Source organism: Schistocerca cancellata, chromosome 1 (genome assembly GCF_023864275.1).
Source record: "Schistocerca cancellata isolate TAMUIC-IGC-003103 chromosome 1, iqSchCanc2.1, whole genome shotgun sequence".
Taxonomy (NCBI): domain Eukaryota; kingdom Metazoa; phylum Arthropoda; class Insecta; order Orthoptera; family Acrididae; genus Schistocerca; species Schistocerca cancellata.
The window spans coordinates 122616892-122640603 of NC_064626.1; the positions used below are offsets into that span (position 1 = coordinate 122616892).

At 39.1% G+C, this 23712-nt stretch overlaps 1 protein-coding gene across 2 annotated transcripts in view; it reads left to right on the top strand.

The window, feature by feature from the left end:
* Positions 1-23712, top strand: part of LOC126166778 (GTP-binding protein 1) — a 153248-nt gene that overhangs the window by 102921 nt on the left and 26615 nt on the right. For both annotated transcript variants that reach the window (XM_049920430.1, XM_049920431.1), the window contains exons 8-10: positions 8138-8282; positions 8366-8548; positions 21728-21863. In XM_049920430.1, the coding sequence (XP_049776387.1) occupies positions 8138-8282; positions 8366-8548; positions 21728-21863 (464 nt within the window). The remainder of the gene's footprint in view (positions 1-8137; positions 8283-8365; positions 8549-21727; positions 21864-23712) is intronic.

A 23712-nucleotide genomic window follows, 5' to 3' on the forward strand; every position in this document is an offset into this window, starting at 1 on the left:
ATGCAGGTCTTCAACAACAATTTGTCACAGTGTCTCCTGGTTGATACCCACATGTTGTGCAGTCTGTCTGATTAATTTCCCGGGGCTGGTTTGAAACACAATGTGTGTCTTCTCAATGTTTTCAGGTGTTTTCACCCTCTTTCAGTGACTTGCATTCCAACACTGTCATCACGAACATTACCCATTCTCTTAAACTTGTGAATCAAATTCTTGACTGTGAGCACACTTGGACCGGTTGTCTTCAGCTTGAACTCGTTCACAAACTACCTTTGAGCTGTAGTTGGGTTGCTATCGCTCACAAGCAATATACGCTCAGGCACATTTTACTGTGACTTTTTCACATGCAAATGGCCAACAACAACAAGGAGCGTACGCAAGCGCGTACTAATTCCCATCATGCCTCATGGCCAATCGTGCAGTTTGAACATCCTAATGCAAACTGTTCAGAAGTTATAACAATTTTATTTCATATAGTTCAGTAATTGTCACCCTGTAGTTAGTGTAGAAGGAACGGAGACTGTCTCCTAAGAAGGCACAGGTGAATTTTTATCTGCTTTTTCAAACAAATATATTTTATATTTATTTTTAATGGATTTGGGTATTATGGTATTCAATCTCGCTACAAGCAGTCCACTTTGGTCACTTATCCTTGTCTCCATCATGATGATTTTTTGCTTTGTTGCTAAGAGGTTGTTTGTTGCTAAGAGGCCTAGTTGTTATTGCAACTATTTACACTTTGTGTGGAAGCTTGGACTAACTGCTCAAAATAATTTTCAGAAAAGGCTTTTAATACAGTTTTGGATGATGTTTTATGCCTATCACCACCTTTAAACATTCATTTTTGCCAACATATCAAGGGTAGATTGAAGTCATCTCCAACTATAATAGTTTGAGTCACGTATCTCTTCGAAATGAGACTCAAATTTTTCTTGAACCCTCGATCATCTGAATCAGGAGCTCATCAAAAGGAACCAATTATTAATTTATTCCAGTTGTTGAGTATGACCTCCACCCATACTGACTTACAGTAACTATCTGTTTCAATATTACTGCAAGATGAACTACTTCTAATAGCAACAAACATGCCACCATAAACTGAATTTAATGCATCCTTTCCGAATATCATTAGGTCCTCCGTAATTACATCAGTACTTGTTTTCCTAGTTGCTAGTATATTTATTAACTCATGTCCTTTTCTGTTTAATTACGTAACATTCCATGTGGACATTTTTAGTTTTTCTGGGACCCAAAACTGTTTGCATTTTTATTTGCCATTTGTTGTCATTAGAGACTCAATCTAGTTATCCAAACTTGTAATATTAGGAGTCTTTACCTTTCCCGCTATGAGGGACCAACCTGTAGCAGGAGTGACATTAGCGGTCCCTGAGCTTGGTATCCAAGGCCCTGATCTTGAGGAGTGCGTATAGCGTTTCCTCTGCTCCAGATTATTACAGTTGTATTGCCAGTATCAGTTGTCTGGGCCTCATCATCTAGGCAGGGCAGGTGAGGTTGACACAAGGGTGAAAGATGCTATATATTCATGTCACCACCCAAACAGTAAAGTCATGCAAATATGAATATGTGCTACCAGTATATAGTACAAGTGTATTTGTACCCAACAGACTTCAGCATCACAGTGAGAAATATAAAATGGAAAAATGAGTCAAGCAAGAAGATTGCATATTATCAAGACTATTCTTGGAATTCCCAGAGGAAATTTACATATAGTTACATGGGGTACACAGAAAAGGAGTGTATGTTAATGGGATGTACGTGAATCATTGTCAGTTATGGCCTTGAACAGTTTTCCTCTAGTGCAGATAAACTTCAACAATGAGTGGAAGAAATTAATATAGCAAGTTAGAAAGCAGGCCAGAAACTCAGTTAAAATATAGCTAAAATTATGTCTAATCAGCATACTGAAAAGACCAATTGATGACATTTATATTTAGTGCAGTTGAAAACAATAACTGGAAAAAAGAAATAATCATGAGAGTATAAATCGAGTCAACTTTTTGTGGTAAACTAAGTAAGGTTTCCAAACTCAAGCTCCTGATGTATATGAAATGGGAAGCTTCCAATCACTGTGTATTGCCAGCCTTGACTTACAGCACTGAGCCATGGGGGTTTATAAAGTGTGGATTGCTCAGCAAACCATGGAGTGATGCATGCAGGGCATTGTTAAGAAACACAGGAAAGCAAACAAATGGGTATGAGGACAGACTGGCTTGGAAGATGTAATTATGAATGTAATGACAATGAAATTGAAGTGAGGGAGACATGTAACTAGGGAAGCAGATGGTATGCGGACCAAGAAAGTTCTTGTTCATCAAAAGAGACTGAGGGGCTAACCTAATGGAAAGTGGGTACATAATATTAGAAAACATTTGGTAGCAACGTGGATGCATATAGCTGAAGTCTTCAATGTATTGAGAGTCTGGAGGAGATCTCATTCAAAACTAGATGACAAATGGCTGGTGAAGATGAATATTCTGGTTACCTTGTTGACACTGTTGCTTGAAAGAGATGTGCGAGACTTTAGTAGACAAAATATACCAATGCTGAATGGGAAACTGTTGGAAAGGCATAAAAAGAAGGAAATTAGGCTCTGCAAATAAGATATAAACAAAGAAAGGAAAAAAGGGATGGAAGTGAAGAAATAGAGGACAAAAATAAAATATTAAAAAAATACAGATTGACATTAATAGAGATATAATGTAGAAGATCAATAGAAAAAATGTTGAAGAAAGATCTTGGGAGAGAATAGAGGAGTAAAAGAAAGATGGGAGCTAGTTTTGCATTGAAGAGTGAGTTCTCATAATGAGGAATTTCAGTTATTGGTTTTGGGAAGAGTGATCCAAATGATCTATGCTGTGAGGCAGTAATTAGATTCCACCATATGTTGTCCATATTGTACTGCAGTTAGGAACTTTCTAAACCACCATGAGAAAAAATTATTTAAAATCATCATAACATGTTCACAAGATATTAAGTTTGACACAAGGTATGTGGATGATGCATTGTTAATAATAGAGGGGGAATAGAAGTAAGAAGTTGAGGCACTAATTCCTACAGGTAGAAACATCCAAGCTTCTTTGTGCCATGCTCCCACACACAAATTAGTAGCATACTGATACATGTTGCACAGAGTACACAAAATGCCATTGAGCAATGAAATGCATCAAAACGAAGTGGGAGTAATTAAACAAATGGCAACTGGAAATGATTTTCAACCTGCTCTCACAGACAAAATGTCTAAGAAACAATATAATTAAAAGGAAAGTTGCTACTCGCCATATAGCACAGATGCTGAGTTGCAGATAGGCACAACAAAAAGACACAGAAACAAAGCTTTCAACCAGTAAGGTCTTCTTGAAATATATATATGACACGCACAGACACGCTAGCGCGCGCACGCACGCACACACACCCGCACGCGCGCGCACACACACACACACACACACACACACACACACACACACACACACACACACAAAACTGACTGCAGTCTCAGGCAACTGATGTCACCCTTCTAGCAGCAGCAACAGTGCCTGATGGGAGAGGCGACTGGGTGGGGGTAAGGATTGGGTGTGATGGTGGAATGAGGGTTGTGTAGTGCTGGAATAGGAACAGGGAAGGGAGTGGATGGGAGAGGACAATGACTACTGAAGGTTGAGGACAGGAGTGTTACTAGAACATAGGATATATTGCAGGGAAAGTTCCCATCTGCGCAATTTGGAAAAGCTGCTATTGGTGGGAAGGATACTGGCCTCGAACGTTCATCACTCATTGTCCTCTCCCATCCACCCCCTTCCCTGTTCCTATGCCAGCACTATGCAGCCCTCATTCCAACATTGCACCCATTCTGTTTACTAACCTCCTTTTCCATCCTCCCCCCCCCCCCCCCCCCTCCTCCGCCTCTCACCTCTCTCCTTCTCTCCGTCTAACTTTCTGACTGCACATAGCTGCCCTACTTTTTCTCCATCTCGTACCAGCGCGCTCCCGAGCAGCATGTCACTATCTGCCTCTCCTACCCTACTATCCCTCCCCCTCCCCACCCCAGCCTCCTCCTTACCCCCACCCAGTCACCACTCTGATCATGCACTGGTGCTGCTGCTCGCAGTGTGGCCTCAGTTACCTGAGACTGTAGTCATGTGTGTATGAGTTGTGTGTGTGTGTGTGTGTGTGTGTGTGTGTGTGTGGTATATTTTTGACGAAGGCTTACTGGCTGTAAATGTTATTTGTGCCTATCTGCGATGCAGCATCCGCACCTTATAGTGAGTAGCAACTTTCCTTTTCATTATATTGTTACATTCCATCCTGGACTTTTCAAATGTCTAAGAAAGCTAGGAAAGCAATAGTTATAAACAAAAATAAGAACAGCAATCAGACAGACATCAGGGCAGTATGCCTTCTCTACTTTGATGCCATTTCACAGAAAATTTCTAATGTATTTAGACCATATAATGTAAGAGATGCTTTACCTATCAGCAATTAATTATGTAATAGACTGTCACACACTATAAATCCAACTGTCACTACAAAATGTGGATCAGACTGGACGAAGCTTTTGAACTAGGTTTGAAGAACCTATAAATGTATTTAGGTACAACATCCCCAATGAATCTGTCATAGCTACTCACATTAATGACAGTTTTTGCTTATAATTTTTTTTCAAACAATGGGAAGTTCAGGCTGAAATAACAATATGAAAAGGACAGGTTGCTATCACCTTGTAGAGGAGGCATTGAGTTGCACACAGCAACAATGAAAAAGACCGATAAACATTTAAGCTTTCAGACAATGAAGTCCTTCTTCCAGATCAGAAACCGTGTTCACATTCACAGAGCTCATACATACACATGGCTACAGGCACCGGGGCGCAACTGCGGACTGTGATTGCTTCTGATGTAAGCAGCAATCTGCTGGAGTTGATTGTGGGGTTGAGGAGGTGGCATGGCATGGGGAAGGAGAGAGATAGCTGGTGGGGGGAGGTGTGTTGCCTGTTTCACTCTCAGATAGAGCAAGGGAAAAATGATTGCCTATATGCCTCCTTGTGAGCCCTAATTACTCGTATCTTATCTTCATGGTCCCTTTGCAAAATGTATGTTGGTAGCAGTAGGATTGTTCTGAAGTCAGCTTCAAATGCCGGTTCTCTAAACTTTCTCAGTAGTGTTCTTCAAAATGAATCTCTTCTTCCCTTCAGGCATTCCCACTTGAGCTACTGAAGCATATCCGTAACACTTGCATGCTGATCACACCTAATGTAACAAATCTAAGAGCTTGCCTCCAAATTGCTTCGATGTCTTCTTTCATGGTGCGGATCTCAAACACTTGAGCAGTATTCAAGAATAGATCGCACTAGCATCCTAGATGTGGTCTCCTTTATAGATGAACCACACTTCTCCCAATAAACTGAGGTTGACCATTCACCTTTTCTATCACAATCTTTGCATACTCGTTCCATTTCTTTTCACCCACATATTTATACAACATAACTGTGTCAAGCAGGACATTCATGTGGTCAGATAGCTTGTTGTACCTAGATAGGAACTGGCACAGTGGTTGCAGCTTACTTTATAGGTCACATGGCTGCTGCCACAGGTACCTCTGCCTTTAATGGGTGGTAGATGCCTATGACAGGACTGGAGTAGGTGTTAATGGGAGGATTTATGGGCCATGGGGTTAGGGGTTGGGAGCAGGGATGGAAAAGGATATTGTGTAGGTTTGGTGATTGGCACTGTGAGAGGGGTGAGGAGGATACTGGAGAGGATATTCCTCATTTCAGGCCATGGCAAGAGGTAGTTGAAACCATGGCAGAGAGTGTGGTTCAGTTTCACCAGCCCAGGGTGCTATTGAGTCACAAGAGAAGTGCTCCTTTGTGGCCAGACAATAGGTATGTGAGATGTGATAAGAGACTGGAGTGACAAGGTACAGAAGATATATTTCTGGACAAGGTTGGGAGGGTAATTCTGATCTGTGAAGGACTCCCTGAGGCCCTTAGCAGATTTGGAGAGAAACTGCTCATCACTAATACACATTGACCACATGTGGCTTGGTTATTTGGAAGGAACTTCTTTATATGGAATGGGTGGCAGCTGTTGAAGTGGAGGGATTGTTGGTGGTGGTAGATTTGATGTGGACGGAGGTACTGATACAGCCAGGTTGATGTGGAGGTAGCATTGAGGAAGGTGGCTTGTTGGGTTGTGATTTATGTTTCAGAGAGAAGAGGTGTTTCTTTGTTTGAAAGCTTAAATGTTTAGCATTGTGCTTCTCTGCAGCTCAACACCTCCTTTAATTATGTTTATGTATTTTTAATGAATATCTTCTTCCTGCTTTCCTAGGGAAGTCATCTTCTGTGCTCTTTTAGTGTTAAAACATAATATTTAATCATCTACATTTTATGCTTGGTATACTTTTGAGTTAAAGGTTGGTTTATGAGAAATCGGAATAAAACTGGAAAAACTCCAGTTAATAATAGATGAGGTTTGGTTGAGTGTTTAAAACAATTTTCAAACTCCACCAATTTTTCGAAGACAGATCTCTGATGATACCAGCATTAGAAATCTAGATAGTGAAATTGTGTGAGAAACAGCGAAGAAAAGAGCTATTCAAGAACACTATGCTAAGAACTGAACTCAATTCCAAGAACAAAATTATGCCTATAGGATCACTGTCAGTTCCTGTTATTGAATGCAGGTTTGATATGCCAGGCTGCACCCAACAAGATACTTGATCTGCAGTTTATAAGACTTCTAAATTGATTACTGTGTATCATGTAGTTCATTCACCCCAGAGCTGACAATGACAGACTGTACTTAATATGAGAGGGCTGAGACAAATAGAGGCAGTACATTGTAATGCCACTGTTGGTATGTGACACAGGTTAAGAATGATCAACTGATGTGTCAAATATGTAGGCTGGGAGGGCAGATTGAAACAGAGGAATTATTGGCCAGGCTAAAAAAGTTGCAAGAAAATTCTCACAGAATTCAGAATCTGGTGATACTGACTCACTTTTGCAAGGTAACATCAAAGTGGAAACTCAGAATAAGCTAAAACAAACCTGAAGATAGGGATCTCTGCAGGGTCAGTACCCAAACTGCCTAGGTAACTTAAATATTGAAACAGACTACACAACCTTTGGCTTGACACACAAATAATGAGAGTCAACCCAGGAGCTGTAATAGTACCTGCCCAAGATCAGGTCTTGATGATAGGGTATTGTGTTATAATTACAGTGGAAACCACTTAAGGCGATAGTTGGTGACTTTGTGAAGCACACTATGGGACTATGGACCATATAGCATCAGGCTGTCTAATATTAGTGAAAAATGAGTACCTGAATGTACACAATATTGTGTGCTCATGTAGAGCCCTAGGAGCACAAGATCTCTCCACAAGTGATGTGACCACACACCTATAGCATCACAACTGCTGAATGCAAGAGTACCCTTTACAACCAACAAATACATATCGACTGATCAGTGCAGCATTGTTTTACATCAGCCAGATTAAAGATCATGTCTCTTTATTGATATATCAGTCCTGTGTGGCAGGAGCATTAACGATAAAGTGGCTAAGGACAACGTGAAATATGAGGCTTCAAGCACCGAGCTCAGGAAAATATGGGATTTCAATGCTGATGTCATCTCCATTGTCATTGATGTCCTGGGATCAGTACTACACAACCTGAAGAGTGTTCTGTCTAGAAACCCAGGATGTAGTAAACATAGTGAAATACAAAACATACAGCACGGTTAAAATAACTGTGACAGATTGCAGTGGTGAGGGCGATTGAAACCAGACTGCAGCCAGGCACGCCTGATTAGGCTCTTTCGTACATCTGCAAAACAGGCCACCAGTGAGCTCGTGACACTTGAGAAAGAACTACGATTGGCTGTTGGGTGGCTCCTACCACTCGATTCACTCAAACGCCAATAACAAAGTCATTTCAGTAAAAGTATAATACTGTTGTTCAGAACCACACATATCTAGTGTAAAACCACTGTACCCAGGCCTACTTCTGAGGAAGCTGTAGGTATCCTGTAGACTTCACCATATCCAACAGTATAATCACTGTTGTGGAAAATAAGGATACCAATGATATTAATAGTGTTTCCATTGATTGTTTCAGGTTGTGCCCCATATTTCAAGTTTCAAATGTTACTGGAGAGAACCTGGAACTATTGAAAATGTTTCTCAACTTACTTACAACTCGCGTTTCTAGCTGTGATGATGAACCAGCAGAGTTCCAGATAGATGACACCTACTCTGTACCTGTAAGTGTAATATATACAATCTGAATATACTGCAGAGCCATATTTTGTGTGAAATGCATTAATGAATTTAACCCCTCTGACAGGGTGTTGGCACAGTTGTGTCTGGTACAACATTAAAAGGAGTGATCAGATTGAATGATACCTTAATGCTTGGGCCAGATCCGTTGGGTCATTTCATGCCCATAGCTGTTAAAAGTATTCATCGGAAGAGAATGGTTGTCCGTGAAGTTCGTGGTGGACAGACAGCTTCATTTGCTCTGAAAAAGGTCAGTTTGCTTCCAGTACATGTACTGTGAGTATAATATTAATGCTCTGAATGCATTTACAACCTGTCATTGTTGATGACGTAATATTTCATAAGAATTGACTTTGTGCTTAATTTTTGAGAAAGATCTTGATTCCTATGATACAGTACTATATATAAACAAAATTCAACATTATGTTGTTAGAAGTGTAATGCAGTATGCTTGGGTCACTTACAGAGCTGCGCCTATCACAGATACTCCTGGCAGATACTTTCATTCTGTTTGTGTCCCAGAGGGACCACTGTGTTCCTGTCTCTAATGAGCTAGGTGCCCGCTTCAACACTAACTTCCATCTTTTCTTTGATTGTTCCAAAAATTTCCACATTATGTTTTTAATCTAAATTTTTAATAATATGAATATTAGTGTAACTGTATGATTTTGATTGTGTGTCTGTTACTCCTTAAGATCTGTGGTTATTATGGAGGTTTATCTGTCAGCTGAAGTACTGGGGTGATGAGATTTTTGATGATCGTATGTGTTTACAGGGAGAACAGGCAACTTGCTTGTAGAGGTATTTGTGTATATTGCAATCAAATGTATTTCGCTCTGCAGTAGCTGCTTAAGCCTATAGTATGCCTTGTAGGTGATGCCTCATGTCCATGTAAGATTTTCCATCCATTGGTGTATCCATTGGTAAATTTTTAAGTTTATGCCTACAGGTCCGTTCTCACTGAAAGTGAAGGTTATGGTATGATGATGATAATGATGATGATGATGATGATGATGATACTTAGAACACACTGTATTTCATGGTACCTGCTTCCATTTCTCTCTTCGAAAATAATCATCCAGTTTTTTCTGTTTCTGTTTTTCATTCATTTTTTTCCTGATGAAGGTTCTCATTTCCGGAGAGTCAAGACATAGGTAAAGTAATTGACTTTTTTTCTGCATACTGTAATAAGAGATCAATGTATTTCACTGTCTTGGTGTGCATGAAACAGTGGTTCAGTCACCTCGTCTTTGTTCTCTTCCTCTACCAAACACACTTTGCTCACTATATCTGTCATTTAGTTGCTCAAATCCCATTTAATAGATATCAGTATTTAACCACTCACAGATGTTTTCATCACTACATTCTCACAACCAGAAATTTGTTTCACAATATTGATCAGACAAGCAGCGGTATGACATTCCAATTGCTATAACCTTCAAAACCAGTGGAGGGTATTGCAGCTTCCTTTAATGAGTAAGTTAGTGTTATTGTCTTCATGTTTTGCCAGGCATTAAAAATACTGTGTATTCCATCATCCATATTCAGAGACTTTCAGTAATTGAGGATGGTTGAACATTCATGCACAGGCTGCTTCATGAGATACAGCCAATAATGTTTCACAGATGAAATCACACCTTGGTCCATTGGCTGTATGCATGATTTATCACAAATCGAGTACCTCACAAAAATTGTTCAGTCATCTGTAGCAACTGCATCTTATGCGGAATGAGAAAGTGTATTGTCAAGTAAATGAACACCTCTTTCCAAATATACACACACAACTAGAATAAACATAAACTAAAGCCAATCTCATAGGTAACACTGCCCAACCAGGCTATTTTCTAATGCATGGAAAAAAATACTAAGTTCATTATTCCTTCAGATTTGCACAATATTTTCATTTATTTAGTTTTTATTTTCCAATAACAGCTGGCTTCAATCACTGTTCACTTGTTAAATGGTGCAGAAAAGACCATCTAGCATTTCGCTACTACTCTTTAAGTCCATTAATATGCACTTCTTTTACAGTTTCATTAACATTGTAAATCTGTTGTGGGAGAAAATTGTTCTGTTCAGTGTAACAGAAGAATTCATCACAAAAAGCATAAGCTGTATATTTATTAACTCCAAGATTCTCGCTTTGAACAGCAGTTTCTCGAATCCTATAGAGATGTTGCAAAATTTAACAGGTTTTATTTATTTTTTGTCAAATGTTCAAGCTGAGCAAATTTTTATAGCCAAAAAAACAGTGGTAAATAGACAAATGGTGCATCTAATTGCTCAGCATAAGGCATAGTTTCGCAGAGAAGGATTTAATTGCTTGAAAGTATTGTGGTTAACTAAGAAAAACTTACTTAGTAGTTTGTGGAAAAGTTACACAACGTATTTTTGTCCAAATCTTCAATACCAAATGAAGAGTGGGAAATAGACATTTTTTTCGTGTTGAAAAAATAAAATAAATATCAAATCATGACATAAATTGAAACTTCTCATCTTTCTCTTGATCTGTATACTCTTAATATAATAGAATACCAGTAAGTTATTAAATATGTCATATTTCATGCTTTCTTGAGGGGGGGGGGGGATGGTCAAATGTTTTGTGAAATGATTTGTGTAGAAGTAAGAAATGAAATAGGTTAGAGAAACATTTGACACTCCTTTGCATTATCTCTGAAATTATGTTCAGCAAATGCAGTGCTTATTGAGAATTTAATGTTCAGTTTCACCTAGAATATTACGATTTTTAAGAGTTCCACAGGATATTTGCCTGACAAATTGTATAGGCTGTGCAGTCTGCTATTGTGTCCCATTGACATATATCTGTTATCTATGCCATGAGGTATAAAAGGTGCCACCAATTTTTCAGTCTAAAAAATTTTCTGATAGAGATTCTTCAAATATCATGAAAAGAGTGTTCTTATGGAATAAGAAGTAATGTCTTCATCACAAGTGCTGTCAACATCATTGTTCGTGCTCAATCACTTTTCTTGACAAAAAAAGTGAATATAAAAAAATAGATTCTATTTGCTGCTCTTCCTACTTCAGTAATGTATAAGCATTTGAGCTACTATATTTCTTTGTTTCTAACTTTCAATTTTTAAATGTTTTTCAAGGCCTGTAGTAAATGTTTGCATGGTGATATTGTTCACAATACTCAATGCTGCTGTATGGTTATGACAATATCTCTGTTCTGTAGCAATAGATGTAAAAAAAGTCAACAATTTTAGGTTCTGAAAATTTTTGCATTAGTGAACCATACGAGTACTAGGAAACAGGTATTTGTGGTGAAGGAAATAGTGCATTTCTTCCCATTGCTGTTGATATAACACTGTTCTTCTTCACTAATGTGTGATGACAGAAAAAGGCTAATAATTGGATAAAATTGGAACCTTCATTCAGATAGCAGTTGGAATCAGTTGCAGACTTTCACTCATTGGTCTCCTTACATCACTAACGTACACTACATGATCAAAAGTACCCGGACACCTGGCTGAAAATTATCTACAAGTTCATGGCACTCTCCATCGGTAATGCTGGAATTCAATATGGTGTTGGCCCACCCTAAATGGTAATGACAGCTTCCACTCCAACAGGCATACATTCAGTCAGGTGCTGGAAGGTTTCTTGGGGAATGCCAGCCCATTCCTTATGGAGTGCTGCACTGACGAGAGGTATCAATGTTGGTCAGTGAGGTCTGGCATGAAGTTGGCATTCCAAAACATCCCAAAGGTGTTCTATGGGATTCAGGTCAGGACTCTGTGTAGGCCAGCCCATTACAGGGATGTTATTGTCATGTTACCACTCTGCTGCCACAGGCCGTGCATTATGAACAGGTGCTTGATCGTGTTGAAAGATGCAGTTGCCATCCGCAAATTGCTCTTCAACAGTGGGAAGCAAGAAGCTGATTAAAACATCAATGTAGGCCTGTGCTGTGATAGTGCCATGCAAAACAACAAGGAGTGCAAGCCCCCTCCATGAAAAACATAACAACACCATAACACCACTGCCTCCGAATTTTACTGTTGGAATTACGCACACTGGGCATTTGCCATACTCACGCCCTGCCATCCTATCGCCACATTGTGAACTGTGATTCGTCACTCCACACAATGTTTTCCCACTGTTCAATCATCCAATGTTTACGCTCCTTATACCAAGCGAAGTGTCATTTGGCATTTACCAGCATGATATGTGGCTTATGAGCAGCCACTCGACCATGAAATCCAAGTCCCAAGTCCCCCCTCCCGCCTAACTGTCTAGTACTTGCAGTGGGTCTTGACGCAGTTTGGAATTCCTGTGTGATGCTCTGGATAGATGTCTATTACACATTGCGGCCTTCTTCAACTGTCCTTGTCAGTCAACAGACCTGGTTGACCTGTACGCTTTTGTGCTGCACGTTTCCCTTCACATTTCCACTTCACTATCACATTGGAAACAGTGGTCCTAGGGATGTTTAGGAGTGTGGAAATCTCTCGTACACAGGTATGACACAAGTGACACCTGATCATTTCGAAGTCCGTGAGTTCGAGAGAGCGCCCCATTCTGCTCTCCCACGATGTCTAATAACTACTGAGGTCGCTGATGTGGACTACTTGACAGTAGGTGGCAGCACGATGCACCTAATATGAAAAATGTATGTTTTTGGGGGTGTTTGGATAGTTTTGATCACATAGTGTATGAGGATCTGAGCTGTTACGGTTAACATTTGCATAGCCCAACTAACTGAATCAGAAAAGCATTTAATTTTTTGTCTTTTTGTGGCAGTAGTATTTCAACTGGTATAATGTGTTATTGCCTGACATCACATACCAATAGTATCTCAAGGCCACCTAACATTAGAGCGCAGTCTTTCTAATTCTGTATGTCTGTGACTCAATGCCACCTCTAATTGGTAAATAGCAATAAATCCTTTCCATATTGCTGTTATTCCATCCTGTACGTACCATTGTTTAAATGTGTAGTTGATCTGTTTTATGTCTTACTTTTGGACAAAGCATTTCACAAAATGTTTGACCTTTTTCCATAATTTTTATGTTCTTTAAGTTGTGCACTGTTTTTTTGTGTATACTTTGATCCTGAGAAAGTTTTACTGTGATTTGTTCTTTTCTAACTAATCTATAACTTGTAATTTCTCTTTTATCATCAGAACAATAGATTTGCATTTATCTTTCGTCTTAGTAGCACATATAAATCATTCCTAACTTCAGTAACAACAAAAGAAGTGTGACAGAGGTAAACACACACTTTCAGTGAGCAGTTTTAGAAGCTGTGGTGTTTTGAGATACGATGCATTTCTCCTGGTAATGTTTAGCAGTGTGTTTCTGTTTCCTATCAACACATAACAAGGATTCTGAAAGGAACTGTCTTGGAAGAAAATCTAAGTTATTTTATTTTTACATCAGCTTTGAGTTTGAAATTATTTAGATTATAGGAAAAGGGCTAGGCAAGCATATATTAAGGAAATCAGCAAATGACATGTTACAAGTGTAGAAACTTTGCATTTGCCTGAACATGAAATGGGAAAAAATGAAAAAATACTTCATGGACATCAGATGGTGAGATTGGGGCCTGAATCATATTCGAACTGTAAAACACAAGCCACATGCATAGTAGTGTGTTATAAACAAAAACATTTATTTTAATTATAACAGACTAAACAGGCTTCATTATTTTATTTTTTCAAAAAATTTCCAAACTGTGCATGGGTAATCCGCAAACCAGTTAATGCACACCCCCATAATTGGGAGCTTGTTGTATTTTACTGTACGAAGATGAGGTCTCTATACTATATGGAAAAGATAATGACATAATGTGTACAATTAGCCACTTGAATCATTCGTGTAAATTGTATGGCGGTGAGATCTCTAAAACCAAGACTGGAGTAGTGGCTTTCTTTGCCATAGATCCAGTCTAAACAAATATCTTTGTGGACAACAAGAATGAATGTTGGTAACGTACAAAAAAAACCTTAAGTAAAATACAAGAGGCAGGATGGAAATTTGTGAAAAGACCAAGAGGATACTCAAGAGCAGACCTCTCAAGAAAGGCAATAGTTAGTGGAATGAACTGAATAGGCAAACATTGCAATACTTGTTATTAAGGCATAAAAACATAAGACTTCTAAATTTCGCACTAGGTTATTAACTGGCAGGTGGGAGACATGTAGGGAGAGATGGATGGATAATTTTGTAGAACCTAATCCATGTAGTGGTGAAGAAGGAGGAGATGAGAAGAAGGAAGAACAAGAAAAAGTGAAACATATATACCCATTGTATTCAGCTTAATTTTATTTGTTTGTTTATGGAGAACATGAACATGTAACAACTGAACACATGAAGTTAAGCATAAAATTTAATATAACAATTTCCTACTCCAATACATGTTTCATTGTCAGCATTTGACAGCCCTTCTACATGATCATTACCACTAGCAGGTATGGTCACTGCCCAAAAAACTCCAAGTGCTATCTTGATCATTCAGTTACAAAATGTAATGCTCAGTACAATATACTTGATTCAATAGCTTTAGAAATGTGTAACAAATATTACGCTTATGTATTGAGACCTTTTTGAACTCAAAAAATTTGCTCAATAGGAAACTACAGATCCCGCAAGTATCAAACATGTGAACTGAGTTTTTTCCACTCTCTACAGGGAGGAATCTTTAGCTGCTGTAACCTGCAGCACTAAATAAACACTTTTATAGTTACAGTATTTACTGGCTGTCAAATATTAATACAATATAAATCATTGTATCCTCGTACCTGGGAAAAATTAAAGTCAAAACACACACACACACACACACACACACACACACACACACACACACACAAAATAGTAGTTCCAGAAACTCAGAGTCTATCACGGAATGCAAACAGTGACAGTCCATAATAATTTGACCAAGTTCAGAATGTTCCACATGACTTAACACCACAGTAGCACAGATATCTGGAGGAAATGTTTTGGTTCTGTCACCTGGAGTTGAGCATTGCCGATGAAGTCCCACAGCAGTACAACAGCGCAAGACGATGGTGGATTAGCATATCTGATGGTGATCTGCTAGTGGTGGCTGTGTAAAGAGAACTGACTTCCGCCTGCTCTGTGGCCAGTTATATTGCCTTCTTCATAGTTCCAGAGGCAGAAGACTTGGACGATGGCAAATATAAGCTCAGTTGTGTGAAAGTAGTTTCAAGGATACCCTAATAAAATTTTATAGCATCATTACTGTTTACAGCACATGTAGATAAACTAGATGCTAATGTCTTAAACTCTGTGAGACCATTTGTGGATGAAGCTGTTGTATGTACGGAGGTTCAGTATCAGAAAATTGTAGTGTAATGCAATAAGACTGGCGGAGAGTCAGAATATGGTGCAGAAACTGGCAACCAACCCGGATCTTAATTAAATTAATATTAAGCAGTAAGACACTATAATTTTACTAAAAAATATTAATCTGCCTTCAAAAATAGTCCTAAAATATCTAGGGGCATGCACCCAGAAGGACTTGAGCTAAAAAAGAAAAAAAAAAAAACTGTAGGAAAGGCAGGTGCCAAGTAGTGATTTATTGGTGAAATCTTATGCAAATGTAATTCATCCAAGAAGGAGAAGGAAGTAATTTATAAAACTCTTCTTTGACTGAATCTTGAGTGCTGTTTGTCAGGCTATGATTGTTACATATGTCACAGGGAATCTCTCTTAATGCCAGTGGCAGACACTACAGAAGAGCATATAATGGAGAGAGCTACTAATTAAATCTCAAAGACACTTGTTCCAAGAAGTGTTAAGCAGCATATTCTTCCTCCCACGTATATTGCATGAAATAAAGATGATAGTAAAATTGGATTAGTGTGACCTCATACAGAGGCTTACCATCAGCTGTATTTCCCTTTTGCAAATGGAAAAGGAACGGAAAGAAGTGACAATAGTATGTAATGTACTCACAGCTGCATACCACATGACAGCTCAGGGTGTATGCATGTAGTTGTAGATATTTACCTCTAGCCCTGACAGTATTTATATCTATAGCCCTATGTACATATTTAACTATTTTCTCTGGATTCCTTCCACATTATGTGTCCTCTGTGCTGCCTTACAGTGTTTACCTTCTGCTCCTGTCCACATCGTCACATCATCTCCCTCCTCTCCACACAACGTGGAATTGCCCGCTATCTGTGTACTACTCGACACTTCTTACATATGAGGCTAGAACTGTAAGGGCTGAAAGCACATCAGCATCAATTGTGAGAGTGTAGCATTTATTCATGCTTCTGACATCTATTGATCTTACGTTGAGCCAGGTTTTCTGTGCTGTAGGCCCACATAGCATATATGAACATAGGCCGTTATGGTTCTCACTGCTTCAAATTATTTTTATACTCCACCCATGTTTTTCCAGTAGTGTGTTAATATTCTCATCTTGTGTTTAATTGTTCCGCAAAAACATTCAGGCCACTACACTGAATATCAAGACTTTCTTCCTGTAAAGTATGAAAAGATAATTTTGTAGAAAGTAGTATGCCTGTGATTTCCATAAGCAAACAACAAACAAACAAATCCTGATAAGTGACAGAAGATTTCAGTTTATCAAAAGAAAAATTCACTTGAGAAAAACTTGAAATTTCTAAGAGACGGAATGGCTACCCAGTACTTCAGGAGGGGAAATTCCAGTATTGTTGATAGACATACTTGGAAAAAACTCATTCATAGTTTTCAGAACTGTTAGCAATACTAGAATTTCACTTCCTGAAGGTAAGTAGTGCCAGCCATTCTATCTGTTTATAATTTAATAGGCTATTGTAATGTGCAGGTTTGAGTGCGGGATGCTGACATGTAATGCTTGAAATGCTGAAAATAAGCTATGTTCTGAAATGTGCAGGGATTCCTCTTACCTTTGCTGAACTTGTGATGTTCATAATTCTGGCTCCCCAGCTTGCACTGCTTAAAGAGGGATGTGAGAAATAAACGAGTATGCAATGTTGAAATGTTTGGAGAAAGAAGGATAAATGACTTAGAGCTCGACGTCAGCAGTTTTGTGGAAGTTTTATTCAATTTTTCATTTTACTGACATAAATTTTCCAAAGTCAAACAATTTTTTCAACATTATACAGAATATTTTAGCAATATTAATTATTTTATGAGGTGCTATTATACACTAATTTGAATAAAACATTTCAAATAACATGTCTCCAGTTTTTATTGGTTTCAGAGAAACAGCTGGTTACAGATATAAGTTTTTGTTTCATGTTCTGGTACTCCAGTTGCTAGGGTATTTTATGTTAAAGTTGTGAAGCTATGCTAGAGTTTACATAATTGGATTTCAACGGTGATTGTGATTTGTTGGCCAATGTGTCACACATAGTTACAAATTCTGAGTATGCCAATATGGTATTTGTGTTTGCGTTTTGTAATGGAAACACTGCTGCCACTTGTTGAAAATATTACAGGTGATTACCTAACCTTTAGAGTTCCAGATTCAGGAATGTTTACTCATGTTTTCACTAAATTGCATTGAGGCTAGTGTATTACCCAGCAGTCATGTCTCATGGGAATGGATGAAGTAAAAGTGTTATTCAGTTGTGTAGAACATTGTCTCCTAACAATTTGTACACATATCAGTGTTTGACATACAGTAATATGGAAGACATTATGAATGCACAGCATCCATCCACATCATTTGCAGTGGTTTCAACACTTTTGAGAAGGAGATGAAGGTAGGCAACAGGTATTCGTAATAGCCTAATCCCAACTTGCCGAGTAATCTCATTAATACTGTATACTGATGAATGCCCATCTACTTGTGATTGTATCAACAACAATTGTAAATCTCGTCAATGGCCATATGAAAACCTACATGTCTTTGTGGAGATACATTTTGAAGAAAATTTCTGTGTAAATTTGTGGACTGATACGATAGACAATCAGTTGGTTGGGTCTCGTCTGCTACTGCATCGTCTGACTGTGCTCAGTTACCTGGACTTTCTTCAAAATGAATTTCCAGTATTATTGGAAGAGGTACATTTTTATGTAGTGAAAACTATACTCTTCCAGCACGATGGGGCTGTGAGATGGCACAGTGGTTAGTACACTGGACTCACTTTCGGGAGGACAGTGGTTCAAACCTGCATCTGGCCATCCTGAGTTAGGTTTTCCAAGATGTCCCTAAATCGCTTCAGGCAAATGGCAGGTTGGTTCCTTCGAAAGGGCACAGCCGACTTCCTTTCCCATCCTTCCCCAATGGGATCGAGCGAGGTGGCGCAGTGGTTAGACACTGGACTCGCATTCGGGAGGACGACAGTTCAATCCCGCGTCCGGCCATCCTGATTTAGGTTTTCCGTGATTTCCCTAAATTACTCCAGGCAAATGCCGGGATGGTTCCTCTCAAAGGGCACGGCCGACTTCCTTCCCCATCCTTCCCTAATCCGATGAGACCGATGACCTCGCTGTCTGGTCTCCTTCCCCAAACAACACCCCCCCCCCTTCCCCAATGAAATGGGATTGATGACCTCACAGTTTGGTACCCTCCCCCAGATCAAATTCTAGTTGTCAGGTGACATATCATCATACTTTAGCATTCTATGGAAGATGGATCAGCAGAAATTTTCGTGTTTTGTGGACACTGTAATAGATTTCCAGAAGTTATCTGACAATGTAATACATGTATGAGAAATCATCAGTTTACCTATATTTCTCGTACTTTTGTCAGTGACAGTATATGGCTACATTTATATTGTGTGAAAAGTTTGTGTGTATGGTTTTGTTATAAAAGTACCAAAGTACCAAGTGCTGCATTCTTCCGACTTCCGTTTGTTATTTTTAACTAATTGCAATTCATGTGTCTTTGCCACCACAGACCCGCGCCATTTATAATTCTTATGAAATAGTTGTACTACTAATTTGCAGAAGTAATCAGTAACTCCATATGATGAAAACGTTTTTCTGTTATATAGCAATATGTGAGAGAGTCTTGTAGAATTTTAGAGTGTATTCTCTGACAACCAAACAATTGAGCATCATTGTGGCTCTGTTATTAAAAGTGTTTCAATTTAAGTCAAACAAGCTTTATTTGATGATGTCTTTGTATTTGGCCAGTAACAAATTTTTAACTACTTTGTCTATATTAGTGGTCTCAGGTAATACATGCATGCATTATCTATACTACAGTGTATGCTGTTAGAAAACAGTAAGCAGAGTGGTAGAAAAATTGATAATGTTGGTTGAAAGTGATACTTATTTAGTAAGGACAACTGTTCCATTACAGTGAGTTGACAAAAGTCATGGAATACCTCATAGTATCGTGTTGGATCTCCTTTTGCCAGGGGTAGTGCAGCAACTTGACGTTGCACAGATTCAATAAGTCATTGGAGGTCCCCTGCAGAAATATTGAGCCTTGCTGCCTCTGTAGCCATCCATAATTGCAAAACTGTTACCAATGTAAGACCTCGTGCACAAACTCAAATTTCAATTGTGTCCCATAAGTGTTCAGTGGGATTCATGTCAGACAGTAGGGGTCACCAAGTCATTCGCTCAAATTGTCAAGAACATTCTTCAAACCAATCACAAACAATTGTGGCCTGGGGACGTGGCACGTTATCATCTATAAAAATTCCATCATTGTTTGAGAACATGAAGGCCATGAATGACTGCAAATGGTCTCCAAGTAGCCGAACCTAACCATTTCCAGTTAGTGATCGGTTTAGTTGGACCGGAGGACTCAGTGCGCTCCATGTAAATACAGCCCACACCATTATGGAGCCACCACCACCTTGCACAGTGCCTTGTTGACATCTTGGGTCCATGGCTTTGTGGGGTCTGCGCCACGTTCGAACCCTACCATCAACGTGTACCAACTGAAATTGGGACTCATCTGACCAGATCACAGTTTTCCAGTTGTCTAGGTTCCAACCATTATGGTCACGAGCCCAGGAGAGGGGTGGTGCAGGTGATGTTGTGTTGTTAGCAAAGATACTTGCTTCAGTCATCTGCTGCCATAGCCCATTAACACCAAATTTCATTGCACTGTCGTAATGGAAACGTTCATTGCCCTTACCATATTGGTTTCCGCAGGGATTTCACGCAGTGTTGCTTGTCTGTTAGCACTGACAATTCCATGTAAAAATTGCTGCTCTCGGTCATTAAATGAAAGCCATCAGCCACTCTGTTGCCTGTGGTGAGAAGTAATGCCTGAAATTTGGTGTTCTTGGCACACTCTTGACACTGTGGATCTCAGGATATTGAATTCCCTAACTGTTTCCAAAATGTGTCTAGCTCCAACAACCATTTCATGTTCAATGTCTGTTTATTCATGTTGTGCAGCCATAATCATGTCGGAAATCTTTTCATTTGAATCACCAGAGTACATGTGACAGCCCTGCCAGTGTGCTTCCCCTTTATGCCTTGTGTATGCTATACTACTGCTATCTGTATATGCACATATTGCTACCCATGACTTTTTTCATCTCAGTGTATTTTGATTAATTCAAGATCTTCCAACTGAGTGCCAAAACTTTATCCTGTTAATCAAATGTAAAATAATAATCAGCAAATGAATTCTGTCAAATTGCAAATTAATACCAGAAAGAATGATTACTAATATCAGACATTGCATTAAAGGAGATAAACCCCTATCAGCAATAAAAGAATGAAAGGGAGTTAGTTCACCAACAATGTCCTGGAACCTTACTTCTTTAGATTTATGCCTGTGGGGATGGGTGACAAGGCAAAGAGTGCACAGAAAAAGTGAAAGCAAGAGACAAATTAACCATTTGGATTACAAATAGCACTGCTCTCATAAAAGAGTGCCAAGAAAACCTCAGAGGAGCTACTTGTGGTATTGTCAAGAGAATTCAAAAATGCATTGATGTTGCAGGTGGAATTTGTAAAAAATCAACTTCAACTTAATCATTAGCCTTTGCGTAACACTTTCTGTCAGTATGGAATACATACAACTGTATCTCAATGACCAATAAAAACTGGACACTTGTGATATGAGAGGTTTTAATTAAATTAGTCTGTACTATTTACTCCTAAAATATTTACTGTTTATCCTGAAACATCCTCTATTATTACCAGCAGCTGTTGGGTGACAGTTCACACACACGCAAAGTATTCATGGAATGTTCAACATAGATGATTCATATTGTAAGACTAGCAGAAGCTTTCATCAGTGATTTGAGATTAATAGAAGCAGTAGTGTTTTAAGTAAGCAGATGTAAAACTGTAACGATAAAATTGGACACCCTTCCAGTAAAAGAGATGTGTAAAGTACAGTAGTATCAGAAGATGGAAGTTTTTTTACCATAGAATGGGATACTTTATGTTAGGGCACTTGCTAGCAAGCATTAGTAACATTATGTTTATTCAGAATTCATGTCTGACAAGCTGAAAATTTGCTGTTATTATGTGCTATGCTATTTTCTGTTGCATTCCAGATCAAACGTTCACAGATAAGAAAAGGCATGGTCATGGTGTCACCTGCATTAAATCCAACTGCTTGTTGGGAATTTGAAGGTGAAATTCTTGTACTACATCATCCAACAACCATAAGCTCTCGTTATCAGGCAATGGGTAAGTAAACTTTTGTTTAAATAGTTAATTAAATTTAGCAGTGGTGATTTTTTTACAGTTTTCGAAGAGATAACTTTAATAAACATAGAAACTTGAACTTGCCTTCATTGTAACATAAGATGTTGCTGCGTAAGATGATCTCTTGGTACATCTGACTTAATTGATACAAACCATTAGCACAGCATAAAACTGAACAGATGAGCTCATTGCGTTCCCACTGTGCGTTAGGCTCGCGATTATCTATCATGGTCTTATTGTGGAAGAAGTACGTCTTCTATGTTTATCATGTTTATCATGTGTTCTTTCCTGAGTGATCTTCATAAAGATCACTCAGGAAAGAACACATAACATAGGCAGTGATTACAGAATAATAACCAATGGAACATTGCTGAAATCTTGGGTAGAACTCTCCAGAAACATTCTGTGAAATCAACAATGGAACAGTTATAACGTAGCACATCATTTAAAACCCATGGAACGCTTGCACGCCACAGCAAGGGGTAAGTACATGTCAGTGTTCCTCACGGCGGGGAAACCTCGTTGACACTTGCATTCCGTCAGCTGATTGCGGCTGCCAGCCGCACGACTGCCTTTGTTGCCACAAGCTAATTTCACTGAACTACAAGAATTAGAGCCATATGATAGTCTTGTATTACAGTGGTGTGATACAGCATCTTTATCCACTTACTGCAACCAAGTTTCCATGCATCTTTATAAATATCTTCTGTTAGCTTGCCTTTCCTGCATGGCCTCTATAATTCCTGCATTCCAGTCTTCCCCATATCTTTTCGCCTTTCCGTACATGTTCAGTGTAGCAAATTAATTCCTTATCAGTGTCCACACTTCTTCCTCAACTACGTTATTCTTTCCACAACCTGTTGTACAGTCATTTCATTGTAATTTTATTTGGATCCTCAGTTTTTCATTTCTTCAGATGAGGACTGATTCAGTCTGTCAGGGCATGTGAACTCGCAGAACATGCACTGTTATACATTAGAAGATCCCCATGAGTACTTTGGAGAGCCATTACATAATCTCAAGATTGGTGTTTGGTACACAATGTGTGGTATCCACATCATAACAAGAGTCTTTCACCAAACTGTTGCTGCTATCCAGTAGGTTCAGAAACTGTTTGTAGTCTATATGTGGATCAACTTGCTGGAGATGAATGATGGAGCAACAGCACACACTACCTTGTCAGTAGTGCATGGGATGCTTGGTGAGGAGATGAGAATTAGCAGAGGCTGTGCAATTGCCTGGCCTTCTTGAACGTTTGATCTGTATCCCTGTGGGACTAATTGAATGGTCAGGTGTACTCAGATAATCCTCATTCACTGGAAGAAATACAGCAGAACAGTGAAAATACTATCGCTGCTATCTCTCATGCAGAGCTGCTTTGCATGTCTCACAGTTTGATAAATTGAACACAGCACTGCATTGACATTGATAGTGGCCATTTCCAGCATCTTCTGTGTTCATTAACAGGGATCAATCCTGTGTCAGTCTTTTTATAAATATATTCTGGGCGAGTTTATTTTGCCCACCCTGTATGTCACGAATTTTTATAACGATGTGGACTGTGTTACCGACTGAAAGATTCATTCTCCAGACCATGTGGATTGCACCTTCTATGGGCTGTACTGCATTCCATGGCGCATGCCTATTCGCATTACTAGAGGCCATCCCTGTGTCTGCATCCCATTTGTAATAATGATGTACCTGTTAAGTGATCTACAGCCCACCTCCGTAGCTGAGCGGTCATTGTGAATGACTGTAATATGAAGGACCTGGGTTAAATTCCCTGTACCACCAGGGATTTTCCTATGGTGGGAGGACTGGAATGAAGTCC